Genomic DNA, 19,043 nt, shown 5'->3' with positions numbered 1-19,043 from the left:
TTTTCCATGGGAAAAATGAACCTCATTACTCTAATTTCAAACCTTAGTCTATCTAGCACGAGTTCCAGGTCTTCTAGAGCCAGGATACCAATATGACTCACAAGAATGAAAATTGCAGCAAAATTAAATAATCCTGTTGACTGGATACTAAGCCAGGCGCCAGTTCCATGACACATAGCATTGACATGTACAAGTACTAATTATCCGCTAATTACAACCACAGCAGAATTGAGCTCATTTTCACTGAGAAAGAAGGACTGACACAGTGTTGTGAATGGTTTAAAAATCCACTGTCAGAGCCTGTATGCACAGCCATTTGTTCAGAAGATACTGAATTTCTCAGTGTCAGCCAAGACGGTGACATTTTCTTTTAACATGGGTGGCATGTTCACTCGGCTTGCTGGTTTTTAAATCAGCGTCTCATGTTACTCACCCACTACAAACTGGTAGCCCCAAAGAGGGGATGCGAAATTGCTGAAAATGTAGAGGAAACATCTTAATGATTCTGCTTCTGGCCTCCTTGACGGGGGGCGTGGGAGGGGAAGTCAACCTTGGGATGACAAGGAAAGGACTAAGACAGAAAGCTGAGCACGGCTGGGCAGCTGACCCAGCACCAGAGGCGGCCCTCACTGTTCCCACCCCTGAAACAGGAGGAAAGCCTAAACACGCTTCCGCCACCTCTTCCAAGGGAACCTGTAGGAGGAAAGCCTAGCAAATGACTACGGTATACCAGCTTAAGGGCACACATTTGAAAGTCATACAGAGCTAGGTAGTGGCAATGTAACTCTCAATAAATGACATGCATTTACCTTTATGTTGATGTTTTTAATAAACACGGAATAATCAAGATCTAGAGACAGATGCTACGGTGGTCTCCAAGGCTGCCCACCTCCCCACAACTTCCCCGCACCAGCGCCACCCCTGTAGAACCAGTATTTACTGCCCTCTGATTTTACCCCAGCTTTTATTCTTTCAGTGATTCACTTACTTGCCAAGTCTGTCAGGTTTGTTGTGCTTTGTTTTGCTTTTCATTGTCTGAACAAGAAACTCAAATGGCACCTAAGTCACTCTTTCACTAAGACGTGGCTGAGCTACCCCGTTAGTACACTCCTGTTACTAGATTATCGGTTGCATTTTGGAAGGATCAACAGGTTAGTGTCCACCCGGGTGTGCAATCCTACAAGGCCCTGTGACTCCTCTCCCATTTTGCTCTTCACTTCGGAGCGCTTGGTGGATCCCGAGGAAAGAGGGCTTGGCTGCTTTGTCCAGGCCCCTCTCTGTTTGTCCCAGCTCCCCCGCCACTGTTTTATTGTTCTTTGGAAAGTGAAACATGGGCTGAACCCGCTCTGGCAGGTTGGCAGTTTCTGCTTATATGTGACAGATTCTTGGATAAACAACATAACTTAGTTAAACAAAAAGTAAAGGCAAAAGAGAAATAAAATACATGTTGGAAAGAGTCAAGAAAAACTCATTAGCATTGGCAATCTGCCATCTCCCCCCATTAACCTCAATTAACCACGCAGACGCAGACTCTGACATATAATACCAAAAAATGTGGCTTTGTGAACTTGTAATGTTGTATGTTGAAAACCCAAAATACTAATTATCACAGCACATAATTTCATTTTAAATTTATTTGGAAACTTTTCCCCAAAGGCATGGAAGCTTTTGTAAGTCATAATATAAATGCTGAATGCTCCTTCTCAAGTGTGTGGACCATTCCCTGCTTTGGGTGGTACTACACGTACCTGTGTTCACATACACTTCCATGCACATTTTGTGTCGGATAGTTCATTCATCCAATAGACTAATATATATTGATCACCATCCATAGTCCTTTGAAAGCTATAAAGATTAGCATAGGTTCTTAAAAACTATTCCTTTAATGAACATTAAATGAATGAAAATATAGTGGCCCTGGAGAAGCCAAAGTCTGTTGAAGAAAGCAAACATGCAAACAAAATACAAAGTGAAGAAGCTATAATGGAATCGTTCATAAATTTCTCTACAGAAGAACAGAGGGAATATTCAACTCTTTCCTGAATCGATAAGGCATTTTTTTTTTTCTCAAGGAGTTAGAAAGTATTCTAATTCCTCATTTATTTCCACTTATATTTTTAGAGGAAAAAAATGGCATATATTACTTGTAGCGTGGAAAAAGTTAATTGCTTCCTCATTAAATCACTACTATGTTACAGAGGAAGAAACTGAGGCACATAACATTTTTAAAGGCTTGCACAAACTTGCTGCATTTATTGAAAAATGATTGACTACAAATTTCATTATCCTTGCAAGAGATGGTACGGCTCCCCAGAAAAGAGGAGCACCATAAACTTCCATTAATTCAGACTGATTTTGAGGAAGATTTTACAGAGGGTGAAAATGCACATTCGAGAATATTTCAGGAAACACGCGTTTCCTCCTTTCAAATACGCACATAAGGTTAATGCTACTATTAACAAAATGTTGCCAAACAAAAGACCTGCTTGGACAGACTCTAATGAATAGTTAACGTAGGCCATTTGCAATTAGAACATCAAAATGGGGGTTGTTAAAATTAAAGTGCTTTGCAAATGGTTTGTCTGGAGTACATTAAATATTCTCCTGGGACCTTTCCACCCTATTAATTTACCTGGGTAGTACAAAGGTAAACTTCAACCAGCCACAGAACTATTACAGATTCTCAGATAGCGAGAATGAAAAATAATGAGGTTTTATAGTGTACAAAAATGTAGGACAAAAGGAAACGATTGAATCATGTGAAAATTAACTGGAAAATGTGTGATATTTTTTAAAAAGTGTTGTCAGTCTTCTGATAACTTTGAAAGCTCTCCATAACGAGTGATGTTTCGCCCAGATTTTTTTAATTGGGTTTCAAAACATGGCTCCTACCTAAGACCTCGTAGAGCAAAGATGATCTTTAAGGACTGCATGCCTGTAGAGGACCTGTGGGTTTTCAAGATTTTGCACTTCCTCTGAGTAATTTGCACTTTACCCATCCTCCTAATTTTATCTGTCATGTGAAACCAGATGTAGAGAAAATTATTTGCAGTGAAATCATTTCTCCGGGGAGTGCAGTGGTTGTTTTTCACACCTCTGGAGTATGGCAGAAACGAAACAACTTTGTGGTGTTCATTGGGATAAGCAGAAGGAAACTGCAGCTTTAAGTTACTTGGCTATTATTACATTTTCAAACATTGTCAGAGGTAACCAATCTAGAGACAATAACGTTTTCCCTTACAGTGTAATCAGAAATAGCATCCCATTGCTCTTTGGGTTTTTAATAAAAGTAAAAAATAATGCACTGCTTTTATAGATGCTGTTGCTATTTTTAAGAACAGCATCTGCTGCATGCAAGGCCCTGTGCCAAACAGTTCATCTGGATCACTGCTAAGCAAAAGCCTATTAGGGAGTTATTACGATCCCCACGTCAGACCTGACGAGACTGAGGTCAGAGAAGTGACGTCATCTGTCCTTGGTCACACAGCTAAGAAATAGTAGAGCCAAGATTTAAACCTAGATTTCCCTTTTGCATTAACCTTCTGTCTCAGGTTTGACATTTTAACCTCCTCCAACATCTCTGTTTTCAGAATCTGATTCACCATTAAGGGCCCAGGACAAGTTCAACTTATTCCCTCATCTTTTCCAGTTGTACAATTCAGCAGTCTTTCTTTCTTCAGGCTACCCACAGTCGTGCGAGGCATGTATTAGCTCACACCTAATGTCACAGTTATTTACATCCTGATTAAATTGTTAGTTCCTTGAGGGCAAATATGGGAGCTTAATGTTGTAAGATGCTGTTGTTTCCACGTGGCTCTTGCCACTGTACCTCCTAGAAAAATATGCTTTTGTGAGAAAGAGGTCACATCACATAGAGGTGGGGTTTGCTGCTGCTAAGTCGCTTCAGTCGTGTCCGACTCTGTGCGACCCCATAGACGGCAGCCTGCCAGGCTCCCCCGTCCCTGGGATTCTCCAGGCAAGAACACTGGAGTGGGTTGCCATTTCCTTCTCCAATGCATGAAAGTGAAAAGTGAAAGTGAAGTCGCTCAGTCGTGTCCCACTCTTAGCGACCCCATGGACTGCAGCCCACCAGGCTCCTCCATCCATGGGATTTTCCAGGCAAGAGTACTGGAGTGAGGTGCCATTGCCTTCTCCGAGAAGCGGGGTTTAACACTCTGCTATAAGGATCCCGGGGCTTCCCTGGTGGCTCAACACTAAAGAATCCGCCTGCCAATGCAGGAGGTGAGGGTTTGATCCCTGAGTCAGGAAGATCCCCTGGAGGAGGGCATGGTAACCCACTCTAGTAATCTGGCCTGGGAAATCCCGTGGACAGAGGAGCCTGGTGGGCTACATCCATGGGGTCAGAGAGAGTCAGACATGACTTAGGCACTAAACTGCAGCGAGGATCGTGAGGGCCAGGAGATGCTAAGCGAGGAGCAGCGCCGTGTGAGAGTGTGCCAGGGCCAGGGCGCCAGGCGGTGACTGGGATGATCCAGAGTTAGAGGGGCACACCAGGCCAGCCTCAGAGCTGAAGTCAGAAGAGACCTGGCAGCTAGAGTTCAGTCATTTTTCCGGAGAGTTCACAACAGAACCTTGCAGAGTTCAGAGGAAGACACGCTGGAGGCCATGTGCCGGGTGCCTCACTTTACTGACTTTTCATTGTTTTGTATTATAAAGTCAAGTGTTGTTCATTCTGGGGAAATGAGATGATTTAGATAAGCCAGAAAACCTGACTACCACAACCCCAATACCCACTGGGGCTTTCCTGGTGGTTCAGATGGTAAAGAGTCTGCCTGCAATATGGGAGACGGAGGTTTGATCCCTCGGTTGGGAAGGTTCCCTGGAGAAGGAAATGGCAGCCCACTCCAGGACTCTTGCCTGGAGAATCCCATGGATGGGGGGCCTGGTGGGCTACAGTCCACGGGGCCTCAAAGAGTCAGATATGACTGAATGACTGACACTCACTTTTGCAATACCCCTTGATAACATCTATATATGCAGTGATTCTGAACTCTGGCTGACTATTGCAATCATCTGGAACATCTTAAAAATCCCTAGGCCTCTATCCATACTACATAATTCAGAATGATGGGACCCTGGCATCAGCATTGTTACTGCTCCACGGGTGATCCTTGTGCACAGATTGGCACGGCAGTGGTCTAGAGTCAAGCTCCTCAGAATTCAGCGTGAGGCGCATATCCTCACGGTCTGGGAGGGCCTGCGTCTCTGCGTTTCTAACCTAGCTCCCAGCTGGTGCTGATGCTGCTCTGCCATGCCACACTTTGCTATTCACTCTCCTTTCAATAAAATTTAACAATGCTTGGATGAAGAATTTCTCATGAATAAATCTCTGAACAAGTTGTTAATATTAAAAGTGCAAGCATCAGTTTCTCTGTCAGATAATAGGGTAAGAAATAGAAATTTCATAATTTTTGTTGCCCCGATATTTAGACTCTACTGATGGAAATCTCAAGATGGCCAGGAAGCAAGTTTAGACCACTGGACACATATGATACCCCAGGGATGATTCTTGGAGCTAATAATAAGAGTAACATTTTTGAGCATTTAATGTGCCAGGATTAACTTAAAACTCAGCATTCAAAAAACCAAGATCATGGCATCCAGTCCCATCACTTCTTGGCAAACAGATGGGGAAAAAATGAAAACAGTGACAGACTTTATTTTCTTGAGCTCCAAAGTCACTGAGGACGGTGACTGAAGTCTTAAAATTCAAAGACGTATGCTCCTTGGAAGACAAGCTATAACAAACCTAGACAGCATATTAAAAAACAGAGACATCACTTTGCCAACAAAGGTCCATCTAGTCAAAGCAAGGATTTTTCCAGTAGTCATGTACAGAGGCGAGAGTTGGGCCATAAAGAAGGCTGAGCAGCAAAGAATGGATGCTTTCGAACTGTGGTGCTGGAGAAGACTCTTGAGAGTCCCCTGGACAGCAACGAGATCAAAGCAGTCAATCCTAAAATAAATCAACCCTAAATATTCATTGGAAGGACTGATGCTGAGGCTGAAGCTATGATACTTTGCCCACCTGATGTGAAGAGCTGACTTGTTGGAAAAGACCCTGATGCTGGGAAGGATTGAAGGCGGGAGGAGAAGGGGACAGAGGGTGAGATGGTTGGATGGCATCACCGACTCAATGGACATGAGTTTGAGCAAACTCCGGGAGATGGTGAAGGACAGCGAGGCCTGGAGTGCTGCAGACCATGGGTTCACAAAGAGTCAAACACGACTGAGTGACTGAATGAGAACAGATGTGCCAGGAACTGAGCGAAGCATTTTAAATTAACTATTAGGGCATGGCAACCCACTCCAGTACTGTTGCCTGGAGAATTCCATGGACAGAGGAGCCTGGTGGGCTACAGTCCATGGGGTCACAAAGAGTCAGACACGACTGAGTGACTAAGCGCAGCACAGCATTTAATTTAATAAGCCTCATTTCACTTCAAGAAGCTAAATAATTTGTTAAAGACAGAAAGCTGCCTTGGGCTGGTATTGAGTTGTGAAGCAAGGCAGTCTGATGCCAGGATTTAGGACTGGTTGCTTGATGGTACATGATGCCCCTCAGGCTAGATAATCTTTACAACCCATCCATATAATGTAATTTAAATTGCCAGCCACTTCCTTATTTTGATCATCCAATATTCAGAATTCTGCAAAAAAAAAATATCTTGGCAGAAAGAGAAAGGGGTGGCGGGCGCCATATTGCACATCTGAGCACACACATCAGTGGCGTGTGAATGGCACCTCAAATGGCATCATTTCATGTGACATCCCTAATATTGGTTCACCATCTGCAGCTTAATTTCTCTGAAGAAATCCAATATGGCATTCAAGGTTTAGCTAAATCACCTAAAGACTTCCTCAGGTGCATAAATACTTCTTCATCTAGGCTGAATCATGAGGCTGAGCCGAACGGCTGTGTGAGCCCGGGAGGGAAAGAGCCATGAGGATTGGTAATGAGGCGAGGAACTGAGGGAAGGACAGATGGGCCTGGTAAGTATCCAGGTATTCTGACAAAACGGGTCTCATATACAGCATCTCTCAGTTCAGTTCAGTTCAGTCGTTCGGTCGTGTCTGACTCTCTGCGATCCCATGAACCACAGCACTCCAGGCCTCCTTGTCCATCACCAACTCCCGGAGTTCACCTAAACTCATGTCCATTGAGTCCTAAGTATGTGTGTGTGTACACGTGTATGTATGTGTGCATATGTGGGTATATGTGGCAGGACCACCTGGTATAAGAATTACTCAGAGGAGGCAGCCTTTGGAAATATTCTTAACTGTACAGCCTCATCTTTACTCCTCCCTTGTTAGCTACCGTCTTATCTTTCACCCTGATGACAAGTTGCCTTGACCCAGATCCCCTAATCGATTTTGTCTGTAATGAGCAGTACAGAGAGGGAACAGGGTTTGCTTGAATCTCAGAACTCTCCCTCCAGGCTGCAGACAAGTCCATCTGTCATCTAAGGCTGATGGAGGTGCAAGGTACGTACCAGCATCAACACTTTCCTTCACAAGCTGGCTTTCCCACAGGTAGCAAAGGGCTACCTGTGGCAGCTATGGGATCCAAAGCGGGAAGTGTTTCTGGCAGAAGAGCACTGCCCTCAGCTTCCCCGCTACCCACTCCAGTGCTCTTGGGCTTCCCTCGAGGCTCAGCTGGTAAAGAATCCGCATGCAATACGGGAGACCTGGGTTCGATCCCTGGGTTGGGAAGATGCCCTGGAGAAGGGAAAGGCTACCCACTCCAGTATTCTGGCCTGGAGAATTCCATGGACTGTATAGGCCATGGGCTCACAAGGAGTCAGACACACCGAGTGATTTTCACTTTAATTTTCATTTTTCAAGGCAGAATTGGGAAATGCTATCCATTGGCTTGCAAAGGAAAACAAGTGAAACTTACCTGTGGTGGAAAACCAGCGGCTGTGAACCATGTTGGACACACAGAGTCTTCATACTTATGTTTAAGATGCACTCTCATGTATCGGGCTTCCCTGGTGGCTCAGAGGTTAAAGCGTTTGCCTGCAAGGCGGGAGACCCGGGTTCAATCCCTGGGTCGGGAAGATCCTCTGGAGAAGGAAATGGCAACCCACTCCAGTATTCTTGCCTGGAAAATCCCATGGATGGAGGAGCCTGGTAGGTTACAGTCCACGGGGTCGCAAAGAGTGGGACACGACTGAGCGACTTCACTCACTCACTCACTGACGTATGCAGTTTAAAACTTGTATTAGCATTTTGGAAATCACTATTTATAAAGAAACATCCAAGGTGCATGCTTACAGCTCCACCGTTGATTTTCCCTGTCAGATTTTCTGAAGGAAATTTAATAGCAGTGCTGTGCACCTAATTGAGTAACTCCAAATCTTATATCAGATAAAACAGCTCCTACTTAAGAAAAAAACCTGATGGGGCCAGTTCCCAGAATCCTTTTGTTAACGTCCCTCATAACTGGTGTTGTATATGCTTTTGTCTTTCTGGTTATTCTTTTCTTTTCAAAGAAACATAGTCCAAACACACATTATTTAGTCTTTTTTTAAGCAAACCTAATGCATGTCTTCACTTCAGCTTTAATTTTTTTTCTACGATACTGAAATTTGCATTTACTGAGTCCCTTTCATTCTCTTCAAATTCAGTGAATAGTCTTATGTCTATGTGTAAATACTACAGGGAATAAGGCTTTCTAATGTGCTGAAATGAGATGTAGAGAGAGTTTCTGTTACAGAGTCCAAGTTCTTACTGCTCAATACAGGTTGGACCAATAAATCAAGAGATGAGTTGTTGCAACAAGGAATGGCGACTATTTGAATGGCCAGCAGACTCAGAAGATGGTAGACAAATGTCCCAAAGTACTATTTTACCTGAGTTAGAAATTGTGTTTATTTTAAAAGAGGAAGGGGTGTGGCTGATGGGTGTGAACTACTTGGTGCTGGAATTCTTTGTTCTTGTACCTGTCCACAGAAGTCTAGTCACAATGTTCTTATAAACCTCCAACAAGACAATTGTTATTTTTCTTTTATGCAGCATATTAATCTCTAGATGAATGTAAAAGTGTTTATATCTTTAAGGGTCAAAGCCTTGAGAATGGACTATCAAGTATATTTCAGGTTGTAGGCAACATTCTTTTACAAAGGTGCAGAGCCCTGGAGCCAAAGGCATATATCCAATATGGAGTCAGGTTTGTTCTCTGTTTCTAGAAGTTAGAATTTTGTAGAAAAGACAGCAAACATGAAAATAACTAGGTTTTTTTCCCCTACTTAAAAACATGCATTCATAGATAAATGGTGTTTTTACTTTGCTCCTTTTGAGAAATATACATGTGGGTATTAAGTGTTAATTTTGTGAATAAATAAAAACCAGAACACAATCCCTCTTGCTTTACCGGGGTGACCTTCCCATGTCCTACACAGCTGGACTCAGTTTCATTGAGGAGAAAGTGGGGTCCAGTGAGGGAGCCGGAAAGGAAGAATGATTGCTTTTAATGTTTCTGTATTACTGTAGACTCTTCACATTGAAAAGAGACTGTAGGACATTGCTAGATGAGGAAACAGTTCTAGAGAAGAAAAAATGAAAGATGTGACCTCTCTAATCTCATAACCGGTCACTAGCAGAGCTGAAACTGGGTTGCAGGTCTCCTGGTTCCTGGGTGGGTGGCTTTGCCACAGCTCTGCATTCTTGTCTGCTAAGAAGGCAGTGGAAAAGCTTCAGTCAGGGTCCCCGGGTGCGTGGCATGGCTCCATCTTGGCTGACCTTGGGCAAGTTATTTCTCATTTCTTCCTCAGTTTCCAGAGTCAAAATAGCTCCTGTTTCTTGGAACTCTTGTTTATTTAAATCAGATCGTGTATGCAAGCTGTTTGGTGCTAATGTTTGGCACACAGTACTCAATAAATGTTGGATACTACTGTATTATTATTTACTTACCTTTCTCCATGAATTCATTAGAAACCAGGACATGGGAGGACTATGGAATGAGCACATAGTTGCTGTGTCTCACATTAAAAATCTTTAACCAACTTCTGAAAATAAATAAATTAAAGTCTATCAGGAATGGTTTTAATGACCTCCAGCTATCAGCATGGAAGAGAGTGTCCAAAAATTGGGAAAACAGTAAAGTTATTCAAAGAATGGAAGAAAGCATTCAGATAACCTTACTTCTATGCTTAGGAGCTATGTGACCACTCTGTATAAGGCAATACTGAGAGTCCTGGGGGACTGACCACTCCATATAAGGCAATACTGACAGTCCTAGGGGACTGTATCCATGTTACCCTCATTCTAACAAGTTTTGCTTGATACCTTCAATGTACCAGGTTCTATATTAAATGCCAGAGACACAGGATAAATAAGATTATTAACTACCTTTTGCTTATATCCTGTTTGGGAAGATTGATTGCTTAACAAAAAATTAGAGCCAAATATTGGTTTCTATACTGTAGGTATGTGTGTCTGTGTGTGTGTGTGTGTGTGTGTGTGTCTGCGCGCGCATGCGCTAGTCACTCAGTCATGTCCAGCTCTTTGCAACTCCATGGACTGTAGCTCGCGAGGCTCCTCTGTCCATGGAATTCTGCAGGCAAGAACACCGGAGTGGGTTGCCATTCCCTTCTCCAGGGGTTCTTCCTGACCCAGGGATTGAACCTGGGTCTCCTGCATTGCTGGCAGATTCACCATCTCAGCCACCTGGGAAGACCTTTTATACCAGTAGTATTTCTTTTAATTAATTTATTTTTCAATTGAAGGATAATTGCTTTATAGAATTGTGTTGTTTTCTGTCAAACCTCAACATGACTCAGCCATAGGTGTACGTATATCCCCTCCCTTTGGAACCTCCCTCCCATATACCACCCAACCCTACCCCTCTAGGTTGATACAGAGCCCCTGTTTGAGTTTCCTGAGCCATACAGCAAATTCCCATTGGCTATCTATTGTACATATGGTAATGTAAGTTTCCATGTTACTCTTTCCGCACATCTCACCCTCTGCTCCCCTCTCCCCACGTCCATAATTCTATTCTCAATGTCTGTTTCTCCACTGCTGCCCTATAAGTAAATTCTTCAGGACCATTTTTCTAGATTCTGTATATATGCATTAGTGTACAACATTTATCTTTCTTTTTCTGACTGAATTCATTCTTTATAATAGGCTCTAGGTTTATCCACCTCATTAGAACTGACTCAAATGTGTTCCTTTTTGTGGCTGAGTAATAGTCCATTGTGTATATGTACCAAAACTTCTTTATCCATTCATCTGTCAGTGGACATCTAGGTTACTTCCATGTTCTAGCTATTGTAAACGGTGCTGCAATGAACAGTGGGATACATGAGTCTCTTTCAGTTTTGGTTTCCTCAGGGTATATGCCTACGAGTGGGATTGCTGGGTCATATGGTGGTATACTAGTAGTATCTTTATATTCAACAAACATAATGGCACTAATCTAGGTTCCTGAGCTCAGCTGGTGACCCACCCAAACAAAACCTTCCTACCACTGGGGTCCAGAGAGAGGTCCAGACAATAGATGAGTTACATGCAGCCTGCTGGAAGAGGGAAGGTCAGAAAATGATTTGCAGAGAAGGTGACATTTGAACTTTCTGGAAGGATGATGAGAGGGTTTACCAGATAGTCGGGGTAGGCATGGCGACACGGTAAGAAGAGTAAATGGAATATGGGAGAAGAGAGTAAACACTAACTGTAGCTCACAAGGCTGTTATTCCAGTCGTATTCGTAATACCAATCTCAGCTTCCAACAGCTCTGGAAAACTATGCTGAGCAAAGACCTGCACAGCTTCAAGCAGCACTTAAAGAAAAATGTCAATGTCATGGCACTAGATTACACAGCTGCGACCCAGGACACCCACAGGGCGGAAAAGCAGGGGAAAGATGTCATCCTTTTGAGTATCACTTCTCTGACCATAACTATTTAGAACATTTTGAGTTCTTTTCTGAGCAGGCAGCCCCATTTTCCTGCTCAGCCTATTTCTCAGAAAGGTTGTTAGATTCCCCCATTTCCACAACAACAACAGAAAAAATCAAAAGCAGTTCTTTTTAAAGTAATTGCATGGTTCCAACCATATGCTCTCCCCTTCTCTTTACTCAGTATCATTCACTTAGGACTGGCGCAATCCCCTCCTAAATTGGAGGTTTGCATATGTAATTATATCAAATGATGTGTTTGTTTATATCTCCAAACCACTTTCAAAAGCTTGCCTATGATTTATCTTTGAAATTCAATTTCATCATGTCAGTCCCCAATTTACTGCGCCCAATGGGTCTACAGTTACATGTGTGATGTACGTGCCTCTCACTTGCAGAGATTACACAGTGAGGATGCCTTCCGCAGTGATGAATCAGAGCAGTTGAAGAGGGAATTGCTCTGTTTCAGGTTCTGCCCTGTTCTAAGGCTCAACTGCATTCAGCTACAACAAAGCTGTTAGAAGGGAAGATGCAGCTTTGGCAGTTTTGTCTAATTCCTCTGGTCTGTGAGAGATGGTCCACCTCATTCCTGTGTGACTGCAAAGCACACTGTGCTGCTGAAGCCCCATGCTGCTGCTGCTAAGTCACTTCAGTCATGTCCGACTCTGTGTGACCACATAGATGGCAACCCACCAGGCTCCCCCGTCCCTGGGATTCTCCAGGCAAGAACACTGGATTGGGTTGCCATTTCCTTCTCCAATGCATGAAAGTAAAAAGTGAAAGTGAAGTCGCTCAGTCGTGTCCTACCCTTAGAGACTCCATGGACTGCAGCCCACCAGGCTCCCCTGTCCATGGGATTCTCCAGGCAAGAGTACTGGAGTGGGTGCCGTAGCTCATCAGAAGTATGTACCTTTAGAGGGAAGAAAGCTTTTTCCCCTCCTTGGTTTAGTTGACCCTGTCTTGACAACAGGGTTTATTTTAAGTGCAAATAACCACCAATTGTGACTTTAACCCAAAATGTTCTTTTCATTGTATTTATGTTCCAGATTTCCCATGGACAAACCTGATGGATCTATTCATTCCAGTCCTTCTTCCTACCAGATTTGTAGACTAACTCACTCATTCATTCATTCAATCTTAAAAAAATATAGTGAAATATAGTGAAAAATATGGGTGAAATATAGTCATTCAATCATTTAAGTATTTTTAAAGATCTGTCTCCTCCAAAACTGAAAGACTTGTTAAAATCTAAAAGGCAGAGTTTATGATCTCCTGTTGATTTTTAAACAGCTTTCCTGATACATAATCTATGTACAATAACAATCGCCTATTTAAAAGACACAATTCACTGGCTTTCAGAATACTTAGGGAACTGTGCAGCCGAAACCCTAATCTGTGATTTTAGAGCATTTTCATCAGCCCCCAAGAAACTTTGCGCCCCTTAGAAGTCACGCTGTGTCCCTTGCCCTGCTTCGTCCCATTTCCTACTAATTTTCACTTTTTAAAATTGATTAATTCATTTTCGGCTGTACTGGACCCTTTGCTGCCCTCGGGCCTTCCCTGGCTGCAGTGGGCGGATCACAAGGGCGCAGGTGTCACTTGCTGCAGGGCAGGGACTCTCGGCGCGCGGGCTTTAGTAGGCTCAGGGGCTCAAGGGGCTCAGTGGCCCTGTGGGAGCTTCCCAGACCAGGGGTCAAACACATGGCCTCTGCATTGGCAGGTGGCTTCTTTACTACTGGGCCACCAGGCAAGTCCTGATTTTCACTTTGACTTATAGTTTTCTCCTATGTTTTAGATCTGTGAAAATAAAGGTCATGGAAACCCAGAGACCTGAGCCCTGCAGAGGTTTCCTTGCCTTTTCCTCCAGGGACGGAAACTCTTTGTCTTTCTCGTAGCTCCGGGGTCACTGTCGTGTGTGTTTTTGTCAGACTCTCCAGGAAGCCTGTCTTCTCTGTGGGCTGATAAGTAAGTGAAAAGCACACCCTGGGGAAGGTAGGCAGAGGGAAGGGAGCCACCTGCCCCCCCGCTTGCACACGGGCTCTGTGCCAAGTGGCTTTCCTCAAGAATTACCCTCGGGATGGGTGGGAGGGGAAGCTGACCTCCTTCCAGAGCGCCGTCACCGCAGTGGGCCCACTGCACGATGTGCACGAGGAGGACCTGGACTGACTCCGGAGCCCACAGAGAGGCAGAGGGGAAGGGCTGCTCGGCCTCTGTGTCTGGAAAGCAGCCGGCGAACAGGAACAGAGGCTGTCAGCCCGCTCACCCCTTTATAGCCTCCATATAACAAGCGTTTCTCATTCCCACTGGCACCTCTCACAGAGGAGGCTCCTTGAAGAGGGGGTGAGGGCTGCAAAAGCCTCCTGACCCCTTTCAAGAACACAGTTACTTCTCGCTTAGAAAGAGCTTCCGTGACAAATGAGCTTGTGGAACAGCCTGACCTGAAAGTGAAGGCGTCAGATTTGTGTGTTAGGCACTCGCTGGTGTGACACGCTGACCCTGAGTCAGTATGACTCATAGCAGGCTCCTCTCTATTCCCCCCGATCACCTCACCCACCAGTGCATTCACACATCTCCATGTCCCCTTTGCTCACCCGTCTCACACACACACACACACGCGCACACACACACACCATGAGCCCAAGGTCTGCCCCAGATGCTAAAGCTGTTCAGTGTATTTCATTCTTGGAAGGGAAGAAAAACTCATGTCAATAAAAGGTCATGCTGAAATTCAACAAAGAATACTGGCATTGCAGAGAGCCTTCTCGTAGAATCAGAGCACTATCTCAAGGCATCATCCCAAGAGATTCAGAGACAGGAAATGAAGGATGGAATGGGGCACAGAACCACATGTTCTGAGTTTCCAGGAGGTTCTGATGGGCAGCTAAGGAAGGGAAGTTACTGATTCTCTTAGTTTCTTTTTTTTTTCAGGGAAAGAGTTTTATTTTTTTATTTTTTTTTTTCACTTGTTGAAGATGAACATTTTATTTTTATTTTTTTTTTCTTTTTTGGTTTTGGGATTTTTTTTTAATATAAATTTATTTATTTTAACTGGAGGTTAATTACTTTACAATATTGTATTGGTTTTGCCATACATCAACATGAATCCGCCACGAGTATACACCGGTTCCCCATCCTGAACCCCCCTCCCTCCTCCCTCCCTGTACCATCCCTCTGGAATCTTTCTACCTCTCTGCCTAGCCGGCTGTGCCAAGTCTTTATAGCATGTGGGGTCTTTGGTCTCTGCTGCAGCATGCCAGATCTGTGAGCTGCGGCATGCGGAACCCTCAGCTGCAGCATATGGGATCTAGTTCTGTGATCAGGGATTGAACCCCAGGCCCCCTGCATTTGGAGCACAGAGTCTTAGCCACTGGACCACCAGGGAAGCCCCCTACCTTGAAACTCTTGATAGCAGTCTTTCCCATCATCTGTGACAATCACTCATTTTTATATTCAGAGGTGCCTAGCACTGCACCATTCACATAGAGGAACTCAAAAAATAGCTTTAACTGAGCACTGAAGACACACCCCCTCCCCACCAGCAGATACTCTCCCCACACACAAAACAGTGCCTCCTAAACAACCACGTTCTAAGCCTGTAGCAAAACTGAAGATCAAAATATGAGTGATCTCTCTTTTCCACAGCAGCTTTTGTCAACTGACTGCTAATGAGTCTCCAGTTTTGTTTTAGGCCACGTGCTTAGGTGGACACCACGGCTTCTGAAGCAGAAGGCAGATCTTTCCCATGAAGCCACTCTGTCGGTCTGTCTAGTGGGAAAATAGACATGTGAGCAAAGAAGTGTAATAAAAGGCCAAGAATTATAGTGTGGTGGAGTACAGTTGTTCTGGTAGTATTTATCGGACCCCTAACCCTGGGAGAAAGGGTCACCTCTCTAACATCTGAGCTAAGTTTGAAAAATCTATGGATGAAGCAGAAAGGTGGCGGCACATTCAAGGAAACTTTCACGGAAAGGTAGACCATTGGTGCAAGGGGAGCATGGGTTTCCCTCCCATGGGAGTGTGGACAGATGAGAGTGGAGTGAGTGGGGTTCAAACCACATCCCTCAGTTTGGAGCTCAAACCTAGGCATGCCTCCTGGACCCTGTCAAACCTTAGATTGGAAATTGAACCCTCTGTCTTTTAATTAAAACCACTCACATGGTGTCTGGATTTAACTAAAGTTCAGGTTCTTTATGTCTCAATGCAGAAGAAATTCAGCAAGAGACAAAGTGACAAGTAAGAAGTAGATTTAATTATTAATGCAGGATGTTTGTGAAAGATACAAGCAGGCAGGCAAGGGGGCTCTGCCTTAAGAGCTACGTGGGAAATCAGGTTTATGTAGAGAGAGACACATTCCACAGAGAGAAGGCAGTCCATCTCAGAAGGCAGCAGAGACCTTGAAATGTGCAGTGGTTAGTTTTTACAGGTCAAGTAATTTCATGGGCTAACAAGTGGGAAGATTATTCCAACTATCTGGTGGGGATTTCCACAACTGGGTCACGCCCACTTTTTGGCCTTTTATGGTCAGTATTGCGACTGTCATGAGGCTGTGAGTGTGTCATTTAGCATGGTAATGCCTTACAATTAGCATATAATGAGGCTCAAGTTCTACTGGAAGTCAGATCTTCCTAACCCTAACTGTAACAGCCATGTTACTTCCAGTAGAATTTTATTTTCAAGGCCATGGGGAGCCATTTAACCCCATTGTAGTCTTTTTTTGGCTTTCTCTAAAGTCCCATGGGTGGAAGAGCCTGGTGGGCTGCAGTCCACGGGGTTGCTAAGAGTCAGACACGACTGAGTGACTTCACTTTCACTTTTCACTTTCATGCATTGGAAAAGGAAATGGCAGCCCACTCCAGTGTTCTTGCCTGGAGAATCCCAGGGACGGGGGAGCCTGGTGGGCTGCTGTCCATGGGGTCGCACAGAGTCGGACACAGCTGAAGCAACTTAGCAGCAGCAGCAGCAAAATCATGTACTCCATCCACTACCGGAAAATAAACACATGAACGCCTCAGCAGATTTTGATGACATACCTTTTCCATATTTCATGCACTTCACCAGTGTTAGGTAAAAGACCAGGACACCAAAAGAGTGTCGAACAGGCTTTTTAATGGCGAAGCGCTCCCGGGCGGGGTTCCCAGACCGGAACGAGGCAGGTCGAGGAAGTCCGTGCCCGGACCATGTTAGTAGTTTGTTTACATATGCACGTTGCGAGGGATGGCCAGGTTAGTGGATGGGGGTTTGGATAGGTTGCCGGGTGGCGCCGTCACGGGCTGATAGGTTTTTCTATGAGTCTGGGGCGGGGAAGCTTTAGCTGGCGAAGTGTGCCGTCATTGGTCCCCTGGGGTCTAGGAGGCGCCTTCCGTTAGGGACTTCCCCCGCTGGCGCGGGAGGGAAGGGGCAGCCCGTTATGGCCCCCGGGGTCCGACCTTACAACCAGCACTGAGAGTGAGCTTTTCACTTCTCTCATTGATCAGCATAGGTCAGTAGCCCAATTAGAGGGTCTTATTTTCAGGGACAGTGTGGAATCAAGAAATGGAATGTAAATTTGACCTCCTAACTGCCATTTAAGAATAATCATGGTAAAATCTGCAAAAGACAAATTGGATGGCCTTGAAAGTTTTGTCTTCTCCTTCCCTTTTATTTGTCTCTCTGCTCAAAGGGACGATTGATTTATGAGAAATGCCATTCATAGGAGAGAATGTTATTTCCAATGCAGAACTTATTTTGTATAAAGATTAAAACAAAGAGATAAAGCTACAGCATGAGATATTTCATATATTAGGTATTAAAGAAAAAAAAAACTTGTTTTGTGTAAAGATTTAAACAAATAAAGCAAAGTGATAAAGCTACAGCATGAGATCTTTCATATATGAGTAAATTTGAAATAATTATGTGTATAAGTAATCACTGCAAAAATAACCTTCTTTGTCAGTATAACCAAAATATTATATAAGCGTAAAGAAGTTAAATAAGAAAGTTCTGTTTCATAGCCTGAATCTAATCAGCAATCTATTAATTGTTCAAGAACTCTAAAATCTTCAATGAGATTTCTATGGCAGAATTTCAGTCATATATGCAAATAAATTATTGAAATTCCTCATTACCAGACAAACAGTTCTTCTATAGTGAGGTTCCACATGCCCGAAGTGATCACAATACCTCAACAGTGGAAAGCAGAACCCAGAAACAAATTTTTCGGGTTTTCTTTGTCAGTTTCATTTTCTTCAGAGTAATTCTGATACCATCTGACTGTCGCTGAGGACTGGTGAGTGATACTGTTCCCCCTGGCTTTTGCTTTTCCTTTGACTGGACTTGCTTCTCACACTCAGTAAGCTGCTTGCCCCAGATATTTACAAGTCAAATATTCTCATTTCTACACAGGTCTGATTACAACAACCTCAAGGAAACTGGATCGAGAGCAGCAGGCAGAACATTTTCTGGAGGTAAGCGCGTAGAGGGAGCCGGTATTCATTAAAGCTGACTTTCCCTCGACTACTTTAACCTTCCCCGCGAACTGCAGCTTGAATGTGTGCGAACAGTGGGTTGCAAAATGAAGCTATTTCTCTTGGGCTGATTGGTTCTAAAGCTGGAGATTTCTGGTGCCTTCCTGTGAATGCACTCCAGTGTGCCGAGAGTGGATAGTGGGACCTTTGCCCTTTCTGAAAAGCAAGAAGATGTATCGACATCTCTGCCTTGACTTTGGGCCCCTTTGTCAATAATCAGAGAAGAAAGTTCAGGAGCAGAGCCTTGTACGCCATCGTGGCCTCAGAGGTAACGCCGAAGTGCAGCAGTTAGTGTGAAGCATGCCCTTTGTGAAGAAGGGCACTGCCAGGCTCCTCATTTCTTTCCTTGGGAGAGACCGAGGAAGGGAAAGCTGGCTGATTCACAGCCAGAGAGGACTCTTTCTGAAACCATAAAATGTGCTCCTATAATTCATTAAGACAGAAGCAGCAATATAAACTGTAATAGCATTATTTCTGGAGAAAAAAACGCACAAAAACATAAGGCAAGGGATGAGAAAATAGATATGAAAGAGCTTTTGGAACATTCTTTCCATACATATCAAGTTTCTTTATTGGGAAGCTTGAAGCCTGGGTAATATGTATGATGCTGTGATTTAA

The 19,043-nt window shown here is 44.0% G+C and overlaps 1 protein-coding gene across 1 annotated transcript in view; it reads left to right on the top strand.

Annotated features, from left to right (window-relative positions):
* FAT3 (FAT atypical cadherin 3) overlaps positions 1-19,043 on the top strand; it is a 646,809-nt gene that overhangs the window by 380,213 nt on the left and 247,553 nt on the right. The window contains exon 3 of the mRNA XM_052662057.1: positions 18,304-18,365. Within this exon, the coding sequence (XP_052518017.1) occupies positions 18,304-18,365 (62 nt within the window). The remainder of the gene's footprint in view (positions 1-18,303; positions 18,366-19,043) is intronic.

This window comes from Budorcas taxicolor, chromosome 25 (genome assembly GCF_023091745.1).
Source record: "Budorcas taxicolor isolate Tak-1 chromosome 25, Takin1.1, whole genome shotgun sequence".
NCBI lineage: Eukaryota > Metazoa > Chordata > Mammalia > Artiodactyla > Bovidae > Budorcas > Budorcas taxicolor.
This window is presented reverse-complemented; position numbering and strand designations above follow the sequence as displayed.